Raw genomic sequence first — 24,697 nt, 5'->3', positions numbered from 1 at the left:
GCACAGGCACCTCCACCACCCACGGTGGAGAAAGAAGGCCTCCCTGTGCGCCTGTGCCGGCTCTGAAACGGAGAGGGGACCTGACACCTGCCGTGACCGCAGACTCTGCGGGCGGCCCAGGAGCCATCTCTGAAGAGGTGGTCTGTGCTGCCGGCCGCAGTTTGGGGAAAGGAAAACCAGTTCCCCCACCCCTACCCCTGCTGACTCGGAGGCGGCCAGGGCAGGGGCCCGACACAGACCCGCGACTACGGACTTCATGTTAACTCTTCTGCTATCCTTGGCTGGAGGAAGCTGACTTCATTTCAACCACGCACATAGCTGGGCCTCATTTTTGTCTAAGAATTAGGGAATCCTCAATTGCTACCAATAAACTCAATCTCTTTCCCTTTAGAATGCAAGGATGCTGACCTTTTATGCAGACACAAAAGGGACCACCTCGTCTCCAAGAGAAAGCTCAGAGGCGCCTTTCCCCCTCTGCCCGCTGATGTGCAGGAGCCCACGCAGCCTCTGAGGCGAAGGCACCTCTGGGGGCTGCCGGGGGCTGGGCCTGCGAGGGGACAGCGGGGACACAGCCGATGGGTGGAGGGGCTGGGGCGAACACAGGGTCCTAACCGCCAGCGCCTGCGGTAATCCTTCCCCGGCCTCACTGTCCTGGGGAGGCCCCCACGCCGCGCTGGACCTCTCCTCCCACGGGCCCTGCCTCTCCACCTGCTCCCTGCTCTCCCACACCCTGCGCCCACGAAGGGCTTTGTCCGGAAGGCCCCTCCACCTCCGCTTTCCCTGACGCCCAGTCTACGCTAAGCTTTCCCGGCTTCTTGCAGTTGCTCCCTCAGGGCAGCAGGCTGTGTCGCTGGCCAAACGGCCAGAAACGCTGGTTCTCGGACCCATCCAGGCGGGTGAGCCGCAGGGAGGGGCAGCTAGTTTGTGTCCCCCTCTCCCCAACACCTGCTCCCCTGTGCCGTTTCCGAGCTGCCTGACACACCTCTGCGCCCAGAAATACCTTCCAAACATCACAGCTGAGCTACACTGACATCACACAAATCAGAGACCCCGTCACTTTCACCAACAAGAGAGACCGCAGCTCCGCTACTGGTTTTAGAACAAGCACCCTGGGAGGGCGGTACCCCACCTTCACGGGCAGGCGGCCCTTCTCTGGTTGTAAACACAGCATCACAATGTTAAGGAGCAGAGCAGGTATTTAACACCATGGACATTCAGACAGCTCTTCATCTTTCGGAGGGCTGCTGGTGAAGAGCTACTGATGCTTTCAAATTGTGGTGCTGGAGAAGACTCTTGAGAGTCCCTTGGACTGCAAGGAGATCAACCCTAAAGGAAATCAACCCTGCATACTCATTCGGAGAAGACAACGGCACCCCACTCCAGTACTCTTGCCTGGAGAATCCCAGGGACGGGGGAGCCTGGTGGGCTGCCGTCTATGGGGTCGCACAGAGTCGGACACGACTGAAGCGACTCAGCAGCAGCAGCAGATGCTGAAGTTTCAATACTCTGGCCACCCGATGCGTAGAGCTGACTCACTGGAAAAGACCCTGACGCTGGGAGAGATTGAGGGCAGGAGGAGAAGGGGGTGACAGAGGAGGGGATGGCTGGATGGCATCGCTGACACAGTGAACGTGAGTTTGAGCCAACTTGGGGAGATGCTGAAGGACAGGGAGGCCTGCTGCGCTGCTGTCCATGGGGTCATAAACAGTCAGACACAACTTAGCAACTAAACAACAACAACAACTGATACAAACTTAGGACTGGAGCAGGCGGGCAAGTGGTTCCTCCTGAAGCTCTTCTTTGTCTGAAGAGGAGATTGAGACCCAGTGAACCACGCCCAAGATCACACTCCTTGTCAGGACAGGCCCCGCTAGAGTCTTCCCAGCCCAGGCCGCTGGCCTCCGGGGCCCCTCAGTCGCCCTCCCTGCTGCTAACTCACCCCACAGACCGGGGAAGACTCGCTGAGTGAGAGCTCTAGACCTTATAACGCAGAGCACGCATATGAATCTGTTCTGCATGCTCTTTCTGGGCCCACCCTCAATTTAAACTAGAAAGTCTATGAAAAATGAAAAGGCCATGTGATTGCCAGAAGAGCAGAAATCATGTCTCTCCCCCGAGTGTGGGAAACTGTACAACCATAACACCAAAGAAATCCTCCGGCTGTTTCTCTTTTCTCAAGATCTGGCTGAGATTTGGAAACATGTTGTACTCGCTTTAGAGGGGAGAAAAATCTGCAGCGCAGGGCAGTCTGAGCGGCCCATCTGCTGCGGGCCGTGAGGAGCTGACCCGGGGCTCAGGGAGTGGAGCGCGGGTGTGGGTGTCGGGCCACCCAGAGGCTGGAGCCCTGCCAGGTCCCAGCTCCTATTGAAATCTGGTGCAGCCCCTTCTGCACCGCTAAGCCCGGGCTCAATGGGGAGGCTGTCCAGTCACGTGTGCTATTCAGTGTGTGCAGGAGTTAACGTGAGCTTTGTTCTTAGCTGTTTATCTTGGAATCGCAAAGGTGCTCTGTGACCTCCAGCAAGAATGCTTGGTATTCCTCACCATCTCTCATCCGTCTGCAGACTGGCAGGCAGAACCCACGCTCAGAGGCTCCCAAGGCTGAGCTCAGAGTCACGCGGCAGCAGAGCCTCTGGGGCTTGGCGACCTTGAGAATCTGTTATTTTGTCCAGTTGTCGCAACGGTTGTTTGGGCCTTCTTTCTTGCCTGTCTCCCTCATCTGTGAACTAGTTGATGTTAAGGACTGGGGAAAAGGGATTTCACTCAACATTAAACTCCTTCAGGAGAGGCATATGCCCAGCTTTAAGAATACTTCTGAAGCTTCCCAGTACCGAAGCCACCACAGATGGCGCCATGCACCGGGGGTAGAGGGCATGTGTGCTGGGCCTCAGTGCTGGTCTGGGTAGGCGGATAAAAGCATGGGAAGCTGGAGCCTTTAACTCACTGTCGAAACTGGCCTGTGCTTTGGTTTTCCCTTCCCTTAGGGGCTCCCCATGGCAGCACCCACCCTGCAAGGGTGGCTCCGGGTTTTCGGGGCAGACGGAGCTTCAAGACAAGCAGACGAAGGCCCCAGGCCGCTGTCCTCTCCGAGAGCCTCAGGGTGGGTGTCAGAGCAGGAAGAGGAAAGCAGTGGCGGGCCAGAGGGAGGGAAGGAGAGGGGCCCAGAGACGGAGTAGGAGGCAAACAGGGCTTTAAACACTTTTTCCAAGTCTTTACTTTCTCTATCTTCTACCCTACCCCTGCCCCATGAAAGCAGATTTCCTCTAGTTTTAGGGGTCCTGGAGGGTCCTTTTCAGTGCAACTACTTCTTTCCCAAAGTATTGCTACTATCTTCCAAATTGCCCTTACTCTTCACAGAGAATATTGTCAAAATTCACATTTTGTGAAAGTTACTAGAACGTCTTGAATGAGTAAAAAGTGAATTAAGGAAGCAAATTCTGCTAAAATATTTTCTTTTTAACTGTGTAGGAGAAGGAGCTAAAGGTTGTAGGTGAAGAGACGTCACAAATGGCTGGCTTGTTACACTTCTTATGGTTCCGTAAATAGGAGCTGACATTATATTAACAGACTCCACATTAATTTGTAAACTTCTAAAATGAAAGATAACTTGGCTTGATAAGCATATCATTAGTGTGTGAGATTTCCTGTTGCACTGTGTTAATAATTCATCCTTCACAAAGAAAATACTGCAGTGGGACTTCCCTGCTGCAAAATGAAAGGAGGGAAGGCTGCCGGAGAAATGGGGATGGAGAGGATTTGCTCTTGGGAAGCTCAGTGTCTGAACACATTTTAAAAAGGCCCACGTATGCTGTGTTTACCGTATTCTGTCGGTTAGATATGAGTGAGGAAATGTTACATCTGACCTTTGTCCTTCTTGGCTGCAAGATACACTAAGTTCTCTAGCTTTCTGAGTCAGTAAAGGCAGTCACTTTCCTTTTTCATTGACTGTTCTCCTAACTCACGGCTGAGCCCCTCCACCTCTTCTTTTACTGGCTCTGCTTTGGGAAAAGAGCAAGAAAAACCCACATCCACCCGCAGCAAGTGGTGGCAGTGATGTTAGCCCGGGCCCCCAAGGGTGCATCCCCCAGAACTTCCTGAGCTTCTACCTGCAGTAGGTTCTGCCCAACTCCAGGCTGGCCCCTCCTTCTTCCAGCCTCTTTCTAAGACCATGCAGAGCCCTCACTGGCTAGTGAGGGTCCAAAGCAAGACGGGAAAAGTTCAACAGAATCTAAAGTAAAAGTATGTAACAATAATAACCTTCCGGAGTATTTCAAAGACTCCATAAAATAGCACTCAGGAGACACTGGAAATAACATTCAAATTATTTTGAGAAAAAGTACAGAAGGTGAGCAACAGATTACAGAGTTTATGGAGCATGTGTGTTAATCCTAGGCACGTTCAAAAAGCCATTTCAAAGATGAGCTATTTGGTGGAAGAAAACGAACACGCATTTCAGAGTCAGAAGTGACCGGGTGCTGGAGACCTTCTCAGCTCTGTGCCCCAGAGCAGGCTGCCTCACGCTTCTGTTCCTTTCCCAAGGCGTGCTGAACACACCTGCGGCAGCACAGGCCAGCCAGAGGCATCACTGAGATGGCAGGGGGAGGCCACCAGTCCCTGGTGGATGCCCAGGGACCACAGGCTCCCATCCTTTTGGGGCGCTAAGAGAATAGAAGAGCGAGTCATCTCTGTGAGAGAGAATTATACCAACTGTGTAGCCAGAAGGAAAAAAATACAGCAAAAGTGAAAAGTGACCATTTAGAATGTGGTGATGAGAAAGTCTGGAACACAGAAATGTGCTGCCAACCACGAGAAAAGGTAGCTTCTGATGTCCAGGCCCGCAGACAGCTTGAGAACAAGGCAGAAACTCACATCAAGAATTTCCTTGTTGGCTTTTGGAGATGTGGCTTCTCTTAATTCCTTGATAGCTACAGGAATTTTAACCTTCTCGCCTTCTGGGATCCAGAGTCCCTGTAACGGAGAGAGGAGAAGTCATTGGCCGGCAGTTGTCACACACGTAAGATGTGGCTCCTGGCCTGGCTGGGTGTCATTAGTGACCATACCCCATAGGGTGAGGAGGCACAGCTCTGCACCCAAGGCCGCCCAGGCTGGGAGTCATGACAGCTCAGCAGCTCTTTAGCTGTGGTGTCCCAGGAATCAGAGTGGTTAGATAAAACCCTTCGGCTCGTGTAAGTTACAGAGTCAGTGTGAGTCACTTTGTACAGAATTCTGAGATACTGGGTCTAGGCCTAACTGAGACCAGACTAAGCAAAGAGGGCGTAGAAAAAATAAACGAAGAGGAAGCTGTCCTGAGCTGGGCTTTATTCGGATGCGGCCCTGCGCTGACAGGCCACGCTCCTTCAGACTGACTTGTGCCACCCATCCTCCAAAAACTCACCCTGTCCTCCATGAAATCATCTGTGCCCAAGCGGACCACTTCCTTGTCACTCTGATTATAAAAGATTTCCTCTAGACAACCTAAGAAAAATACTGAATTCCCTAAACCCTCACGGACAGGAAGAACACTCCACTGTGATAAGGACCCCAGCAGGGGACGGGGCCCCCAGACCTGAGTCCAGGAGCCTCAGGCTCACCTTGAACACGGTGCCGAACGCTCCTGAGCCCAGCACCTTGACCTTTCTGAATTCTGTTTCCTTTAAGATCCTCAAGAGGGCTTGGTTGGGAGCTTCTCCGCTGGGCGTCAGAGGCTCCACGAGCTGTGAGAGACAAGGGGAAGAGCTGATGCCTGCCTGCCCGGCCCAGGGATGGGGTGGCAGCTCCTGACACCACGTGGCTGGAGGCGTGCTCACGCTGTGGCCAGAGAACTTGCCCCGCTCACTCCCCAGACAGGATATCTTGGTGAGAGACACCGAAAAACCGGGACTGACACCTCCTACATCCTCCAAAGCGGGTGACCTTGAAGAGAACAGCTCCTGGGCAATAAGTGCAATTTCTGTTTCTGTGACCAGGCTAGGAGAGCTTGGGGGCGGGGAGGGCAAGCTTGTGTGGTGGTCGTTTTGGTAGCCCATCCGAGCCCTGCACGGCCCCGTGCTGAAGTTGCCATGGGTCCCTCCTCCTGGGGGCTCTGGCTTTGCCACCCCGAAGGACAGGGATACCTGAAGACCCTTTCCTGAAATCACGGTGTCACAGACAACACTGGTCACAGACACGGCTCGAAAAAGAGCCGTCATTGGTGGGAACTGTGGCATTTTACAAAGTGACACCTCCTGCGCTCACGGCAACTCACGGGCCTCTGCGCACCAGCTTCCCCCTCGCCGACCACAGCGCAGAACCAGCTGGGCGGCGGGCACCCCAGCCGGGCCACCGCCAGTAGGACTTACCCTGGAAACAGCTGCATGTCACTGAATGCAAGTACCCAAGCGTATCCGGACTTGCCTAGAACCGCACATTCAGAGACTCTCCTGGCTTTTTCATGACAACACCCACAGCACAGTAACGCAGTCTCCCCTCTAAGACACCGCCCGGGTCGCCCAGCTCACCTCGCGCTCCTGCAGCAGCCGGCGCAGTGTGCGCTTGCGCACGATGTGGCGCCTGCGCATGAGGAGGCCGACGGCCAGGACCAGCACCAGCAGCAGCAGCAGGCCGCCCACGATGCCCGTGGCGATGGACGGGATCCTGGGCCTGGAAGAAGGCGGACACACAAGGGGCGTTGATTGTCATGTCGGCATCGCCTGTATTTCCCAGGTGTGTGGCCGCCAAGACGCCATTTAGAACTGTCTCAGGGCAACAGCGCCCAGCTTGTCGAGGAGCGCGAGAGGCCGATCAATATGCCCAGGGCAGGTTTCCAACGTTCTTCCTGTAATAGCCTCCTCCCCCCACCTTTTTGGATTTTTAAACTGGGCATCATTTGGGCTTCTCGCTATGACGAGTAGGTTGTCGTCTGTTGATTAAGGGAACGTAACTCAAAAATCAGTCATGCTTTCCACAGGAATTGGTGTGTCTCCGCTCCTTAGAAGCACACTCTCCCCGTGGGATGTCTGCTGGCCAGGCTGGACGGAGGGACCCTTTCAAAACGGTGGAGGCTGCTTGAGGGGTCCCGGACTTGGAACATGGGCTGAGCACTGTGTGAGGTGCTGTATGAACGTGTGGAGGGATAAGTAAGGCAGGGGCAGGATTTCCAGACCGGAGAGCCGAGCTGTCATAGATAAGCGACGTCATTCTGCAGCTCCCCCCGCCACGCCCGCCCCAGCTAGGGGAGAGCAACACCCAAACTCACTGGGGAAGCAGCTCTCTGAAGGAGTCGCTTCTGAATTTAGAATCTTTATAAAGCTATTGTTTTCAAGCACCTGTGCCAGCTGAGCTTCTGGCAAACTTCGTATTTTCAGGCAGTTAATGAATATCAAAGAATAAGTAGTAGCGTTTGCACACAAAAAATGTGCCAGCATTCTTACAGATTCCTCCTAAGTGTCAAATGTACTTTTCTGAATAGTACTTAGAACACACTCTTCTTAGCACGTACAAAAGTCATGTCTTGAGTTGTACTGTTCTCCTAGTTCATGTAGTTTGCAGTAATGGGTTTTTACTGTTTTGAAGGGGACATTGAAAAGTAAAAGGAATAATTTGTGCAGAGTATGCGTTCCATGGATAGTAAGGGTAAGTGAGTGAAAAGAGAAGAACAAATTGAAAGAATGAGTATAACAAAGGTCACTGACTGCTTTCAGGGTGGGGATATGGTGGAAAACCTCCCTGACTGCAGCGTGAAGAGAGGGTGAAGCTTGCTGGCGTCCTCATGGCTCAAGTGAAGAGGGGCATAAAAGGCAAGCTTTGTCTTTGAGAAGCTGCCCTATTTGTCTTTAATGTTTCCCTTGATAGCAGAAGGGATTGGTTATCTTTGCTAATTCTTGGGCAAGAGACTGAGCTGACTGATGCTGAGGAAGGTTGTTGAGGGGAGGAGTTTTGTAAACAGTGGAGATGGCAGAGGTGCCTGGATATTTGGCTAGTGTTTGGGGGTATCTGGTGGGTGTCTTGTGTATAATTCTGATTCCATGACAGATATTATTAATTGATAATATCATTCCTTCCTGATGAGTGTGAATAGAAAGTCTCAGTTCTGCTTTTCTCTGTGTAGCATTTCAGGCAATGAGGGCAAACAGATTACAACTGAAATGCTGAAGGAAGTCATGTGTTTAGAAAAGGAAGTAAGGGGAGAAATCCCTGCAGTTGGAGCTCTGTCATCAAACAGAAAGGTCATTCAAACACAAGTTGAGGGTCAACTGGGTTAGCGAGGAAAGAGAACAGAAGCTGGAAGAGAAGAAGCATCCAATAATACTGTGACCCATGGAGCAATGACGGGCTGTATAGAAAGAGAAGCATCAGGTGGTGAGGCTGGCTCTATGTGGAAGAGGCCTGGCACTGATGCCTTGTCTCACTCTCCCATCCCTGGGACACAGCCAGTAATGCAGGCAGGGTGGGTTCTGCTAGGAATGCCCAGTTTGGCCTGGGGGGAAGTGAGAACCTGCCAGGGCAGAGGGCAGTCGGGAAAGTGAGAAAGCATTACCCTTGCCCACAGAACTATTGGCTGTTTCTGGTCAGGCCATCACACACGAAGTGTCACACTTACCCATTTGCTGCACAGCCTTCGAGACCTGGCCCTGCACAGCTGTAGGAATTGAAAGAGAAAGACACATTTCAATCATTTTATTTATCATTTTTTTCTTGGAGAGTTTTCATTAAATCATAAGGTGATGTGTGTCAGATTACTTTTAAATCATTAGAATCACGTGTCTCAATATTGCTTAATCATTTGTTTAGCATGCAGTTATTCATTTGTTCCTTCACTCAGCAAGTAGTTTTGAGTGTCCAGTTTGTGATAGGAATTGAACAGAGTAGGCAGCTTCTGGTCTTTGTTACTGAAATGTTTTCATCTCTTACTTTCGACAGAGGTTCAGATGCCTTACAGCTGGTTCTAGAATATCCAGGTGGGCAGGAGGTGGAGGGAGCTGAGATCAGAACCATTTCCTGGGCCACAGTGATTAAGGTGGGGGCAGACAAGTGACAACGTGCATCTTGGGGCAGGGAAATGGGGATGATGTCAGAGCCGGAAAGCCAGAAACTGGCTTCACTCACTTCCACACAACGAAGATGTCATACATGAAGCATAGACAGCATTTGTCTGAACGTGTCCCCTCAGCAGCTGGGTGCCCGTTCTGGGGGGGCACCACCATCTGCTATTCTGACTACAGGATGATGGATGAAAAGGCAGAATCAGTTGGTTTTGAAGTACAGCAACATTTGTCAATGCAAGACTGAATATTCAATAGCAAGACTGAATATTCCAGTTCGATGGAGAAGACGGACATTCTTGGCTGGGGAAGGACGAAGAAGTATCTTCAGGTTTGATGCGCACTGCCACGTGGTTCCAGTCATTTTCTGTCTCATTCAAAGGGCTCTCATCTCTGCACTGCACTCCTCTTGGTCTTGAGTGTCTAAGACCTCTTTTCCGTGGTGTCAGACAATGTAGTCTTGGCCCTGCAAGCTTACGGACTTTCCTCCCTACACCAGACACAGGCTTCTCCTTTTCTCATGATCTGTTATCTCCTAGGAAAACCATTAATCGTCAAAGACAAAAAAATATCAGCTAATGGGCGAACAGTAGGAAAAGGCAAAAAGATATGACACTGAAGGATGAACTCCCCAGGTCGGTAGGTGCCCATTATGCTACTGGAGAAGAGTGGAGAAAAACACCAGAAAGAATGAAGAGATGGAGCCAAAGCAAAAAAAACACCCAGTTATGGATGTGACTGGTGATGGAAGTAAAGTCTGATGCTATAAAGAACAATATTGCCTAGGAACCTGGAATGTTAGGTCGATGAATCAAGGTAAATTGGAAGTGGTCAAACAGGAGATGGCAAGAGTGAACATTGACATTTTAGGAATCAGTGAACTAAAATGGACTAGATTGGGTGAATTTAACTCAGATGACCATTATATCCACTACTGTGGGCAAGAATCCCTTAGAAGAAATGGAGTAGCCATCATGGTCAACAAAAGAGTCCGAAATGCAGTACTCGGGTGCAATGTCAAAAGTGACAGAATGATCTCTGTTCGTTTCCAAGGCAAACCAGTCAGTGACACAGCAATCCAAGTCTATGGCCCAACCAGTAATGCTGAAGAAGCTGAAGCTGAATGGCTCTATAAAGACCTATAAGACCTTCTAGAGCTAACACGCAAAAAAGATGTCCTCTTGATTATAGGGGACTGGAATGCAAACGTAGGAAGTCAAGAGGTACCTGGAGTAACAGGCAAGTTTGGTCTTGGAGTGAAAAATGAAGCAGGGAAAAGACGAACACAGTTTTGCCAAGAGAGCGCACTGGTCACGGCAAGCACTCTCCCAGGAACACAGGAGACTAGACTCTACACACGGACATCACCAGATGGTCAAACCAAAATCACACTGATTATGTTCTTCGCAGCCAAAGATGGAGAAGCTCTACACAGTCAGCAAAAACAAGTCTAGGAGCAGACTGTGGCTCAGATCATGAACTCCTTATTGCCAAATTCAGACTTAAATTGAAGAAAGGAGGGAAAACCACTAGACTATTCAGGTATGACCTAGATCAAATCCCTTATGACTATACAGTGGAAGTGACAAATCGATTCAAGGGATTAGATCTGATAGAGTGCCTGAAGAACTATGGATAGAGGTTCTTGACACTGAACAGGAGGCAGTGATCAAGACCATCCCCAAGGAAAAGAAATGCAACAAGGCAAAATGGTTGCCGGAGGACGCCTTACAAATAGCTGAGAAAAGAAGAGAAGCCAAAGGCAAAGGAGTAAAGTAAAGATATACCCATTTGAATCCAAAGAATAGCAAGGAGAGATGAAAGCCTTCCTCAGTGATTAATGCAAAGAGATAGAGGAAAACAATAGAATGGGAAAGACTAGAGATCTCTTCAAGAAAACTGGAGATAACAAGGGAACATTTCATGCAAAGATGGGCACAATAAAGGACAGAAATGGTATGGACCTAACAGAAGTAGAATTTATTACGAAGAGGTGGCAAGAATACACAGAAGAACTATACAAAAAACATCTTCATGACCCAGATAACTTTGATGGTGTGATAACTCACCTAGACATCCTGGAATGCAAAGTCAAGTGGGCCTTAGGAAGCATCACTACGAACAAAGCTAGTGGAGGTGATGGAATTCCAGTTGAGCTACTTCAAATCCTGAAAGATGATGCTGTTAAAGTGCTGCACTCAATATGCCAGCAAATCTGGAAAACTCACAGTGGCCATGGGACTGGAAAAGGACAGTTTTCATTCCAATCCAAAAGAAAGGTAATGTCAAAGAATGTTCAAACTACCACACAATTGCACTTGTCTCATCCACTAGCAAAGTAATGCTCAAAATTCTCCAAGCCAGGCTTCAACATCACATGAACTGTGAACTTCCAGATGTTCCAGATGGATTTAGAAAAGACAGAGGAACCAGAGATCAAATTGCCAACATCCGCTGGATCATCGAAAAAGCGAGAGAGTTCCAGAAAAACACCTATTTCTGCTTTATTGACTATGCCAAAGCCTTTGACTGTGTGGATCAGTTATAGATCAACAAAATGGAAAATTTTTAAACCGATGGGAATACCATACCACCTGACCTGCCTCCTGAGAGATCTGTATGCAGGTCAAGAAACAACAGTTAGAACTGGACATGGAACAACAGACTGACAGACTGGTTCCAAATTGGGAAAGGAGTACGTCAAGGCTGTACATTGTCACCCTGCTTATTTAACTTATATGCAGAGTACATCATGCCAAATGCCAGGCTGGATGAAGCACCAGCTGGAATCAAGATTTCCAGGAGAAATATCAAAAACCTTAGATACACAGATGACACCACCCTCATGACAGAAAGTGAAGAAGAACTAAAGAGTCTCTTGATGAAAGTGAAAGAGGAGAGGGAAAAAGTTGGCTTAAAGTTCAACATTCAGAAAACTAAGATCATGGCATCCAGTCACATCTTCATGGCAGACAGATGGGGAAACAATGGAAACAGTGAAAGACTTTATTTTTGGGGCTCTAAAATCACTGCAATGGTGACTGCAGCCATGAAATTAAAAGATGTTTGCTCCTTGGAAGAAAAGCTCTGACCAACCTAGACAGCATATTAAAAAGCAGAGACATTGCTTTGCCAACAAAGATCTGTCAAGTCAAGGCTATGGTTTTTCCAGTGGTCATGTATGGATGTGAGAATTGGACTATAAAGAAGTCGAGCACTGAAGAATTGATGCTTTTGAACTGTGGTGTTGGAGAAGACTCTTGGGAATCCCTTGGACTGCAAAGAGATGAAACCAGTCCAGCCTATAGGAAATCAGTCCTGAATATTCATTTGAAGGACTGATGCTGAAGCTGAAACTCCACTACTTTGGCCACCTGATGTGAAGAACTGACTCATTTGAAAAGACCCTGATGCTGGGAAAGATTGAAGGCAGGAGGAGAAGGGACGACTGAGGATGAGATGGTTGGATGGCATTACCGACTCAATGGACATGAGTTTGAGGAAGTGTCAGGAGTTGGTGATGGACAGGGAAGCCTGGCGTGCTGTAGTCCACAGGGTTGCAAAGAGTTGGACACAACTGAGCGACTGAACTGAACTGAATGGATGACCATTGGTAAAGTTAAACCCTACTCAAAATGTCTCTCCTCACTAGTGTTTTTATATTTTCCCATTATGCCTGTCAGTCTCCAGAAAGTAACAAAATGGGAACTCTGTGCAAAGTGGTGCAAAATGGAACTGCAAACTGGAACAGCAAACTTTGGACAAGAAGCAGGTTTCATGCAGCTTCTGAAAGTGCTGCTGGGAAACCTATGGGGTTTCTAGCAAGAAGTTATTGACAAGAGATACCACAGTGAGAGCTCAGCCAGTTGACATTTGAAGAGATGATGGACGAGGACAGTGACAGGACAGGTGTGGTAAGAGGGGACGATCTGAGTATCGGAGGATTAAGAGGGCCGTGAGAAAGCTGATGGCGCCCTGCATGAGTCTACAGAATTGACTGTCGTGTATCAGGCAAAAGAGGCTGCATCACACTATCATTTAATTTAGTCAGAAAAATTACTGCTTGTCTGTCTCCCATTTATTACTTTTTGTTACATGTAATTAAAATTGGCAGAATTTTATATTATTTAGTTTTTTGGCATAAAATTTCAAAGAAACCTTTTCCCTGAAACCTTTCCTTTTCCATAAAATATGGTTCCATTCAACAGTGGACAGGCTTTAAGTTTCCTGACCCATTTCCTGGGGTAACCAGACCTGCCCTGTGGGAAGAGGATGGCTTCTTGAAGCAGGTATGCTCCCATAACCTGGGCTCTGTGACTGCCGGCTAATGACTTCAGAGCCTGAGTGTTCCTTCAACAATACAAATGGAAAACCAGTGATCTCACTCTGAGTCATCAATGAGACTATCTGTTTGATGATGCTGTGTACATCATAGATACACAATAAAAGATATGTTTTCTTACTTCCCCTTATCCTATCAATATTTCTCCATATTTAAAAAATTAAACTCATTTTTTATCAAGTAATTCTTTTGGATGAAGATACAGATAGTAATAACAAGATTACATAAAACTACATGCTTTTATATCAGTGATACACGTTCACAGACACATACAAAAACACAGTTATTTCCAAAAGACAGAAAAAATAGGAAAAATATATTTTAATGGGTAATATAATTCTATTTAAGAGAATCTGTTCCAAAATTCCTTATTATGGGGAAATATGAAAAAAATAGATTGAGTGAAAAACTAGCAAACTATCATTTATATCATGCTTTGTAGAGTTTGCAAATTACTATAACAGCATGCTGATATACCCAACGGGAAAAATATGAAAAATCTTAAAATTGCTGCCAAGGAGGGGTCTGGTAAAATTCAAAATTCATTCTGGATTTAAAAAAATAGTTCAAAAGTAGGAATAACTGTAGATAACTGTTTCTTTAACAAGATAGTAACTCACAGTAATAGCAAATAATGTTCTTAATGGTGATTTATTATAGCCATTCCCACAACCATCAGATATAAAACTCTGATGTCCACTACCATTGTATCTGATATTATTCTAGAAATTTTGGCCTTTGTAATGTGATTTGAAACTTGTGGAAAAGAGATGAAGATACCATTACTGGAGACAATATGATTGTTTTCCCAGAAACTTCAAGACCACGAACTAAAACATTAATTTCAAAGGAAATTCAATAAAGAACATCAATATGAGATGACTATACACCTCCACCAAACAATCAAAAGCTATCTTATATATTAGAAATAATAAATTAGAAGATACACTCTAAGTAAGGTCCATCTCACAATAGCAAATGTAATACAAACAGAACATGAAAGAACAAAACTGTAAAACTTTACTGAAATATAAAAAAGAACATCTGAATTTATAAAGAAATGAGCATTTCCTGACTGGAAATATTATAAAATATTATATAATATTTAATAAAATATTATATAACTATTAATTTTTTAGTACATAAATATTATATAATATATATTGCTATGATATATTAATATATATAAATATATAATAATATAATATTAATATATAATAAAGTATTATAAATATATTAGCCTTAGTCAAATTAACTTACTGGTTTTAGTGGGGATTTTGGACGCTAAACTTGGTAAAATATTCCAGGTCACCTGGAACACACCAATAGGCTAGACTAAGATTAGCGGGGGAAGACAATCACATGTTAACCACCTAGGAGATGCCTAAGCTTCCTGCTTGTTGCTGGGGATTACTCTTCAGTCACCCAGGACTGAAACTCTTGGACCACAGGGTCATGGAAAGATGGCGCCCTTCCATTTACCCCGTAACAGCTGAAACTTAAGAAGGTTAAATGATGGAGATTGACCAGGGTACAAGTCATTCCCGAATCACTTGTCTCCAGGCCCAGACTCCTCCATATTTGCTGTTGTTCAGTCGCTTAGTTGCCTCTGACTCTTTGTCACGCTATGGACTGCAGCACACCAGGCTCCTCTGTCCTTCACTATCTCTTGCAGTTTGCTCAAACTCACGTCCACTGAGTCGGGGATGCACTCCAACCATCTCATCCTCTGTCACCCCCTTCTCCTCCTGCCCTCAATCTTCCCCAGCATTAGGGTCTTTTCCAATGGGTCAGCTCTTTGCAACTGGTGGCCAAAGTATTGGAGGTTCAGCTTCAACATCAGTCCTTCCAATGAACACTCAGGACTGACTTCCCTTAGGATGGACTGGTTGGATTGCCTTGCAGTCCAAGGGACTCTCAAGAGTCTTCTCCAACACTACCGTTCAAAAGCATAAATTCTTCAGCATTCAGCCTTCTTTATGGTTCAACTCTCACATCCGTACATGACTACTGGAAAAACTATAGCTTTGACTATACAGACCTGTCAGCAAAGTGATTTCTGCTTTTCAATACACTGTCTAGGCTGGTCATAGCTTTTATTCCAAGGAGTAAGCATCTTTTAATTTCAGGGCTGCAGTCACTGTCTGCAGTGATTTTGGAGCCCAAGAAAATAAAATTTGTCACTCTTTCCATTTTTTCCCTATCTAGTTGCCATGAAATGATGGGGTCGGATGCCATGATCTTCATTTTCTGAATGTTGAGTTTTAAGCCAACTTTTTCACTTTCCTCTTTCACTTTCAACAAGAGGCTCTTTAGTTCCTTTTCCCTTTCTGCCATTAGGGTGGTGTCATCTGCATAGGGAGGTTATTGACATTTCTCCTGGCAATCCTGATTACAGTGTGAGCTTCATCCAGCCTAGCATTTCGCATGATGTACTCTGCATGCAAGTTAAATAAGCAGAGTGACAATATACAGCCTTGATGTACTCCTTTTCCAATGTTCAACCAGTTCATTGTTCCATGTCCAGTTCTAATTCTTGCTTCTTGACGTGCATACAGGTTTCTCAGGAAGTAGGTAAGGTGGTCTGGTATTCCCATCTGTTTAAGAATTTTCCACAGTTTGCTGTGATCCACACAGTCAAAGGCTTTAGTGTAGTCAATGAAGCAGAAGTAGATGTTTTTCTAGCATTCTCTTGCTTTTTCTCTGATCTAGTGGATGTTGTCAATTTGATCTATGGTTCCTTTGCTTTTTAGCCTGTACATCTGGGAGTTCTTGGTTCACATACTTTTGAAGCCTTGCTTGAAAGATTTTGAGCATTACCTTGCTAGCATGTGAAATGAGTGCAATTGTACAGTGGTTTGAACATTCCTGAGCATTGTTTTTCTTTGGAAAAACAACTGGAAAACTGACTGTTTCCAGTCCTGTGGCCACTGCTAAGTTTTCCAGATTTGTTGGCATACTGAGTGCAGCACTTTAACAGCATCATCTTTTAGGATTTCAAATAGCTTAGCTGAAATTCCATCACCTCCACTAGTTTTGTTCCTAGTGATGCTTCCTAAGGCCCACTTGACTTCACACTCCAGGATGTCTGGCTCTAGGTGAGTGATCACACCATCGTGGTTATCTGGGTCATTAAGACCTTTTTGTACATACAAGTACAGTTAAAATATTAGGACATACGTGGAAAATTTTCAAGACTCTTGATATCTGGAAGTCTAATCAGAAGGTTCTGCATCCCTTCAGAACACTAATCATTATCACAATCACAATTACCACCAACACTGGCACCACCACTGCTTATGAACATCATAACCACCACCATGGCTATTACCACGTCATCAACAGCCCCACGCCGCCTTTTGTGTAATCCTTGATTGAGCACGCATGTGTTCCAGGCACCATTTAAGTACATTACGTGTATTAATCAAGATCACAGAAATCCTGTGAGCAGTGCAGTAGTATTAACCTAATTTACAGATGAGAAAAGTGAGGCACAGACGGGTTAATACCCTTTCGGAAGGCCACACAGCTAGTAAGAGATGGCTCTGGAGAAGAGTAATGGTTCTAAATAAGGTTGAGGACTGAGAGATAGAAGGGAATGAGAAATATATATGAGAACTCAACTTTTCCGTCTGATTTCTAGAAGTAGTCTACTTTCATTGCCAAATTTATTATTTTAGTAAACAAGATACAAATGTTCAGAGTGCTTCAGCTAATTGTAGTCAAAATAGTTTTAAGCTACCTATTAACAATTTAGCAATCAACTAGGTAAAAGAAAAAGCTTCTTTAAGGAACATTCTAGGCAGTGTTATCTTCCATGAATTGTAAAACAATAAGGATTCCCACAGGAATCCCGTCATCTGGAAAGACGTGCAGAAACCTCTGAGGATAGGGTAGGAGCTCGTCTTCACTCCACCTGCCCCTTACTCTTGTTTGGACTTGTTGGCACAGCAGAACGGGGCCCTGGCATGACACACACCTGGAGAAGCTGAGAGGCTTTCTGGTGAGCACCGTTACCTCCCGTGAGCGTTTCACTGCTGCTGCCGTGGCCGTAGGGCCAGAACACCTGGAGGAACTGACTCTGATACAAACCTCTGTACTTTGCTGCCTGGACAGTTTGGAAAACGTCTGCAGTTTATGAGCCTGCATGCTCTCTTGCAGACCCAGAGTCCCCTGACTCACCCATAGGTGCAGTTGGGGTGGCACAGGTGACACACGTGACTGGCATCTGCAAACTTCCAGATCAGGGTGCCGTTCTCTCCCGCGACTCCAGCAGGGCAGGTCTTGACGCAGTGAGGGCCATCAATGTAGTGGGCACACTTTACACAGTTGCCTGGTCCCTGCACGGAGATGGAAAATCGATTTCACACATCAAATATTTATGTGTCTTGCAGAATGAAGTAACATTTTACTTAAAATATATATCACGAAAGAAAATCAAACAATGTAGAAATTCCTCAAGTGGGCGAATTCTTCTCTGACTGTGTCTTGCCTGATGTGACTGTTAACAGTTGAGAATAAAGCCTTCCCGACTTTAAATGTGTATTGTATATGAAGACATAAAAGAAACTGAACCGTGTGTTTTACTGGATTTTACTTAATACCTTGTGGGCATTTTTCCTTGTTCAAACATTGATTGGTCTACACGTGTATTTACATCCTTATCGCTCAGATGGGCTTCCTTGAGAGTCATGCTTGAAGTTGAGGGGCTTCTGCGGGAAGCTGTGCTTGCCAAGGCAAAGCTAAGCAAACCCACACCTGCGTCTCCCCAGCGTTGAGAAGGTGGCAAGTGTGAACACAGGGGCTGCATAATTAAGTGTGTTGTGCTACATTTGGTTCTGTTTGTCAAACGTGTTAGTACATTAGGGCTGCTTGGGTTGCATCCACACACTTCACAAGGGCTGAAGTCAAGCGGGTAGGGAAGGGTCTGCCTGTTGGCTAAGCACCCTTATGTCTCAAAGATTGAGTGTTCCCAGAGTGAGAACAATCAGATGACTAAGTCAATCAACATCACCAATTATTTTATTTCATTGATGAGAAGTTAACCCAACACTAACCGAAAAACCAGTGGTTTACTTTGTAACCAGCTATTTTGGCAGCTTGTACCTCAAAACCTTATCATCACCTGTCTGATTTAGAGAACTTCTGAAAAACATTTTCCATCAGTAGATTTAGATATGACTGTTGAAGCTCAAATCCAAACAGAGCTCCTCATATAAGTAATACTGAGAATTAACAACATGAACACATTGGTGTGAGAAGGATCTTCATTCTCACTTAGACTCTCTAAAATATTATTCCTGAACATGTGGATATGAAACTGAATTTTGAAAATTGTTTCTATGTGATTAAAAAAACCTCTTCAAATAACTATAAACTAATGGTGAGTAAGAATGTGGTAACGTTTGATTAAGATGGTAAAGCGATGGTGGAGATGTCAGCAACAGTGAAGGCTGGCTGTCCGCGTGCCCTGGTCTGTGGTCTGGGGCCAGGCGTCACCGCGTGCGATGAAAGCTCGAGCCAGGCAGGCCGCGGGGCGCCTTCCCCTCAGTCACAGCCCCTGACGGCTGTGAGCGGGCCGGGCCGGGCTCGAGCTTGGGCAGGGGGCTGGACGGCGGCTAGCGGCCACGGGGCGGTGGCGGCGGGCCGTGCGTGTGGGTCCGCAGCTGGGAGCGGGGGTGACATCAGACAGGCTCCTTACACGTCCGGTGCAGGTCACGTTCATGGCCTGGGGCAGGCATTCCGGATGGCACTGCACACACTCAGAGTTCTCCACGAACTCCCTGGGCTCTCTGCCAGGAGGAAGACAGGACACTGGTCAGCGCCATCCCTCCAGACCCTGCTTCCACACGCTGCCTGGGTTCCCCTGTCTGAAGGTCCAGGTGACGCCAATCACCTCTCTTAGAAAGACAGAACAATTTTACGTAAAAGTCAGACGTCTGGGAAACCAGGACTATACTGTGCTGTAATAGACGGATTCTGTCAGCTGAATCTTCAGTCATCTACTTCTAGAACAAAGCATAAGCTTCATTTATAGTCAAAACAGCTTTTCTACATCTTTTTTACAGGCACAGTCTCTGCATATTGGATAAGCCAACACAGGGGAGAAAAGAAGAAAACAGTCCTGAAGAGGCAGCCCCCTCCTATATCAGATTCACGGATATTTAAGTTAAGCTGCAAAGAAATGGTAACTAGACCAATACCTGGGAAAGGGAAAGAGAGCTATTAAAGTTTCCTTAATGGTTATTACTAAAAACAGTAAGAATGGAACACAGGTATGAAATATTTTGCTTGGACTATTTTAACCGTGTCTCCAAAATGGATAGATGGGGACTTCCCTGGTGGTAAAGTGGAGAGAGATCTGCCTGCCAATGAAAGGGACATGGGTTCAAACCCTGATCTGGGAAGATTCCACATGCCACAGAGCAACTGAGCCCATGAGCCACAACTGTTGAGCCTGCGGGCTGCAACTACTGAAGTCGGCACACCTACAGCCTGTGCTCTGCAACAACAGATGCCACCGCAGTGAGAAGCCTGTGCACCAGACCAAAGAGTGGCCCCTGATTGTTGCAACTAGAGAAAGCCTGTAAGCAGCAACGGAGACCCGGCACAACCAAAAACAACTAACTAACGAAATAAAACCACACACACACATACACACACACAACAATTGTCAACAAACAAAAAGGAAAAGAGAATAAAGGAAAAGAATCAGACTGATTAACTATACACCTGTAAAAATCCTAAGTCTTACTTTTTAATCAAAACAAAGGAATTTAAAAAAAAAACCTCTTACCCCTCTAGAATGTTGCACTTTTCCACACACTCCTTGCCACGACTAAAGTTCTGGCAGGACATGCAGTATTTGGGTCCAGGTCCCCAGCAGCCGTCTGATGAGCACAGCGGGTGACAGATGTGGCCTGTGGCCTCTGCGAATACAGGGTGAGTCCCATGGTCAGACAAGGAACAGAGGCCACAAATGTACGCCAGGGCTCCCGAGAGAAGCAGTGACCCAACGGCTTCCAGAGGCCCGCCACAAGTCCCCTTTGCCCTGCTGGGTGCCAAGCATATCTAGCGGGAGCTCGTCAGAGCTGCAGGAGCAGAAAGCGTGAGGGTCCTTGTCGTGCGTGTGCGGGGCACAGAACCAGGCAGACACCCAGAACTTCACCAACTCTCTTAATCGCACTGTGGTGTGAGAACCATTACTGCCTCCATTTCACGGATGAGGAAGATAAAGCCCAAAGACTTAAGTAAACTGATGAACGTCTCAAAGCCAGGAAGGGCTCAAGCCAGGATGTGAACCAGGCTCTGCTTCTGCCGGTGGCCAGGATCTCAGCACAGGTGCAGGCACCACTTGAAAAGCTGACTGTGGCTGTGAACTCGGATCTGGAAATGCCGGTGTGAAATGTTCACCCCATTCCTCTGTGTGTGTGTGTGTGTGAATGTGTTTAGTCATTGGGGGTGGAATGAGTAGGGAGGAACACACAGCTAAAATGCCATAATCAGTACTAAATTTTGTCCTGTAAATTACCAATAACTGATAGCCTAGACTTCAAGGCAGATTTATCCTACGAGACGAGAATTATCTAGAAAAAATTCTGATGAACTTCACAAAAGAATATACACATTTCCCTTAATTTGCTTCTTAGGAATATAAAAAGTAATTTAAACGTTTGGGAGTAGGCTTTCAATATTCTAAATGAAAATAAATGACCTGTTAGAACCATCTCCACAATCAACCAAAGTGATTACTCACTGCACTGTTTTTCATTCCTGTTGTTTATAATTTTGGTTTTCTGAGTTGAGGTCCCAAAAAGTTTTCTCCAGTGTATCGTATTTGCGTAGCACAAGTTTCGATTTCCTGAAATGACCACATCGCCATCACTTATCTCCTTGAGGGAGCGTAATCCCAAGGATGTTATATCCAGGCCAACAACCGCAAGAGAAAACTGGCCACTACGTTGAAGAGAAAAGAAATAATAATGTGAAAAATTAAGTAGCATAGTATCAACAAAAACGTTTTTCTGTCCCACTTTAGATTTACTACTCCTTCCAGTTTGTAGTCACGTAAGTCATGTCATGGAAGTCCTGTACTGCGACTCTGGAAAATTGCAAGTGTTTTTAAAGTTCCTCCAGGGAAAAGTTAGTTCCTTGTTCATTTAATATCTCTAATTCCAGTGGCAGCCTGGGGGTTGAATAATTTATTAATGTCATTATTTTATTTACTGCACTTTAACTTTGCTTGGGAATTGAGAACATCTTAACTTTTCAAATATCCAAATACACTTCAAAAATCATAGATTCAGCTTTCCATCCATCCACCTACCCATCCATCCATCTATTCCTCCATTTATTGAACAAATATTTGAGGTAATATGTGACTAATTCAATTTTAATTCTAGGTTAAGTGTGTGCTTCTTGCTCTCAAAAAACCCTTTGTCTACTGATGATACAATCGTTTTCAACCAGTACCATGAGGGTGGTGATGAGGGGGCCGCAGAGGCAAAGAGCAGGGGCGCCTGAACCAGTCTGAGGGAGCGTCTCTGGAAGAGGTGACGCCTGGTCCTCAGGACCTCCAGAGCCCTGTGCCAGGTTCCTACGAGGATGAGATGGAAGTTATTCCGACTAAAGGGAAGGAAGTCTTCCCCCAGAGGGGCACATGGCAGGCACTGAGAATCACACGCTGCTGCTGGAGCAGAAATGTGGGACGGGGGTCCGGGAGGGGAGAGAGAGGCCAGAGCCTGGGCCACTTTGGACACCGCTTGGAGGCGGCTCTTGTTGGCAATGACGGAAAACCACAGGAAGCGGACGTGCGTTATCAGGAAGCTCACTGAGCGCCGGGTGGGAAACAGACCCGTGGAGACAGCACCGAACACAGAGGCTGCCGGTGAAGGCGCGGGGTGACAATGTGCAACCGGGAAACTCCTCTTTCTCCTTGGTGCTCTTTCCCTGCCCACTCTTTCCTCTCTGTGTCCCCCCACAGCCTGACTCCTGTGCACCCCTGCTTTTAGGAATCCCTTCCCCTAGGCATGCTCAGGGGAGCCACGCCAGTGGGGACAAAGCTGAGGTCCTCCCTGCAGGGAGGTCTGGCAGGGCTCACACTTCCCCAGGAGGGACTATGTATCATTGGACTTCTCAGCAAATGTTATAAATTAAAAAAAAACAAAGTCAGCTTTATGTTTAAAACCCTAAAACTAAGCTGAGAGGTACATGCTAGTCACCCAAGAAAACTGACCTAAGTCTCTCATCTCTATATGAACTTTGGTCAAAACAAGTATTCCTGAGAACTCAGGGCACAGGGCCTTTCTGGGAAGTGATATTAGCTGCATGTTTAGCATCAGAGATGCAAAGCTGGAATGGTTTCTGGAAAGGGATGCTTCTTTTACGCGCGCTGTACTCTGGTTTTCTTTAATACTGCACAGTACTGTGTGGCCCTCTCAGCTGTCAATTATGGGAAACAGTTCTCAAAACCAGATGTTTTCCAAGGCAGGTTTGAACAAGAGAGTGCCAAACTTTGCCTCACCACAAAATTCATTATTACCCTTATTATGTGAAAGATGCTTGTGTGTGTGTGTGTGTGTGTGTGCACGCACACATGTGTGTGTTTGTATTTCACTGCCGGAGCTGGAAAGGTGGAAATCCTGAAAGAAAAGCTCAGTGCCTCTCAGGTCCCCCGAGATGAGGTGCTGATGAGGACTGGTGGCCTTAGTTCTGTTCTCGCCAAAAGTTCAAAACCTCAGTCAAATCAGGAGAAAACACTGGCCACCCTACACATGCCTGACTGGTACTTTTCAAAAGCATCAAGGCCATGAAGGACAAGGAGGACAGAGGAACTATCATGGAGAGCAGGGGACCAAGGAGACACGACTGTCCCTTGCAGCGTGGGCTGACCAGAACACAAAAAGTGTTCGTGGAAAACTGGCGAGATCCGAGAAAGTCTGCAGCTCGGCTACAGCCGTGCCGATGCAGGGTGTCCCCATCGGGGGGGCCAGGTGAGGGTGTGTGGGGACTCTCTGGAGTGTCTCTGCAGCACTTCAGTAGCTCTTACTTCAAAAGAAAAGACTCGACAAGTCTTTGGCTGGGGTCCACTTACTGTTGCTTTGTTCTGCCACGTATGATTTCCAGGTTCTCAAAAGCATGGAGGTCAGTCCTGTTGTTGGGCCAGGCCTGAATCAGCAAAAACCCTATAAAGCAGAAGGAAAGTTCAGACACATCCCACTTAGACATTTCTATTTTGTAAGAGCCGTTATTTGGAGAAGGAAATGGCAACCCACTCCAGTATTCTTGCCTGGAAAATCCCATGGACGGAGGAGCCTGGTGGGCTACAGTCCGTGGGGTCACAAAGAGTCGGACACGACTGAGTGACTAACACACTTGATGGTACACACCTGTTATTTCTTTTACAGTTTTTAGAATGTCCAGTTCTTTCGGGTCCAGAGGTGCAGTACGTGTGAAGGAGTCACTGAAACAAGTAAGAAAGCCGTCAGTGACAAACCTGCCGTGACCAGAGCTGAGTCTACGTTTCTCTGGTATACCAGTAACTTGATCTTTACTTACCCCCTAAATGCTACTGGCAGGATATGAAGATCTCCACTGATGGATGTGCAGTTTCTGAAGTGTTTAATGTTTGTAGCATTTATGGAAAGTGTGTCTTTAAACTCACCGATTCCTATTCCGTTACAAACTGTAAAGAGAGGTGTTTATTCCATTCACATGTGTTGAATTAGTAATAGCTGTGGTTCCTCAGGCAGACGGGAGCAGGAAGAGAAATGCAGCTGCGGGAACCGTCGCTGCCACGCTATCATTCACCCACGCAGCAAACCCTGCTAGGCTTGCCAGGGGCCAGGGGCCGTAGCAGGGTGTGGGGTTGCAATACAGGAGATGCCATGCCTGTCCTCACTGAACTTGCCTTCTCCTCCTCCATTTTCCCCACCTGGGCCAGAGTCCAGTTGCCCCCGAGGACTCCAGCTCCTTCTACACGACAGCTGCCCCCTGGGCTGTTGGTACCGCACGGGGATCACACGTGTGCCCCCACTAAACCCTCAATGCCTTCCCTTGCCCTCACCTGGGCTGCAGCTTAGTTTTCTAATGGAAAGAAACAGTATGCATAGATTTTTTAACTAAAAGAGCAAGATGCATTCATTGAAGAAAACCTTGAAAACATGGAACAAAGAAGAACAAAATGACTAGAAATGCTATTGTGTAACTTTGATATTTTAGAAAATTTCCTTTCGGTTATCCTCCATGGTTACGTCACACCACATCTGTAGTTTTTTTATTTTTTCCACATATTATGCTGCAAACATTGTCCTATCAGTAAAACCCCTCACAAGCATGG

At 46.7% G+C, this 24,697-nt stretch overlaps 1 protein-coding gene and 1 long non-coding RNA gene across 6 annotated transcripts in view; one reads left to right on the top strand and one right to left on the bottom strand.

The window, feature by feature from the left end:
* Window positions 1–24,697, bottom strand: part of EGFR (epidermal growth factor receptor) — a 205,756-nt gene that overhangs the window by 27,626 nt on the left and 153,433 nt on the right. For all 5 annotated transcript variants that reach the window (XM_081529433.1, XM_081529430.1, XM_081529431.1 and 2 more), the window contains 11 exons: window positions 23,917–24,043; window positions 23,748–23,821; window positions 23,453–23,543; window positions 21,116–21,315; window positions 20,156–20,288; window positions 19,061–19,151; window positions 17,542–17,699; window positions 8,576–8,614; window positions 6,495–6,636; window positions 5,589–5,711; window positions 4,867–4,965 (listed from right to left, as the gene is read on the bottom strand). In XM_081529433.1, the coding sequence (XP_081385559.1) occupies window positions 4,867–4,965; window positions 5,589–5,711; window positions 6,495–6,636; window positions 8,576–8,614; window positions 17,542–17,699; window positions 19,061–19,151; window positions 20,156–20,288; window positions 21,116–21,315; window positions 23,453–23,543; window positions 23,748–23,821; window positions 23,917–24,043 (1,277 nt within the window). The remainder of the gene's footprint in view (window positions 1–4,866; window positions 4,966–5,588; window positions 5,712–6,494; window positions 6,637–8,575; window positions 8,615–17,541; window positions 17,700–19,060; window positions 19,152–20,155; window positions 20,289–21,115; window positions 21,316–23,452; window positions 23,544–23,747; window positions 23,822–23,916; window positions 24,044–24,697) is intronic.
* Window positions 6,545–24,552, top strand: LOC145521199 (uncharacterized). The gene is made up of 3 exons (XR_014065216.1): window positions 6,545–6,699; window positions 19,428–19,546; window positions 23,766–24,552. It is a non-coding gene; the product is annotated as an uncharacterized LOC145521199 (long non-coding RNA).

The sequence above is a fragment of the Giraffa tippelskirchi genome, chromosome 9, assembly GCF_054371585.1.
Source record: "Giraffa tippelskirchi isolate mGirTip1 chromosome 9, T2T-mGirTip1v1.2.pri, whole genome shotgun sequence".
In the NCBI taxonomy this organism is placed as follows: domain Eukaryota; kingdom Metazoa; phylum Chordata; class Mammalia; order Artiodactyla; family Giraffidae; genus Giraffa; species Giraffa tippelskirchi.
Note: the sequence above shows the minus strand (reverse complement) of the source record. Positions and strands in the feature narration are given on the sequence as shown.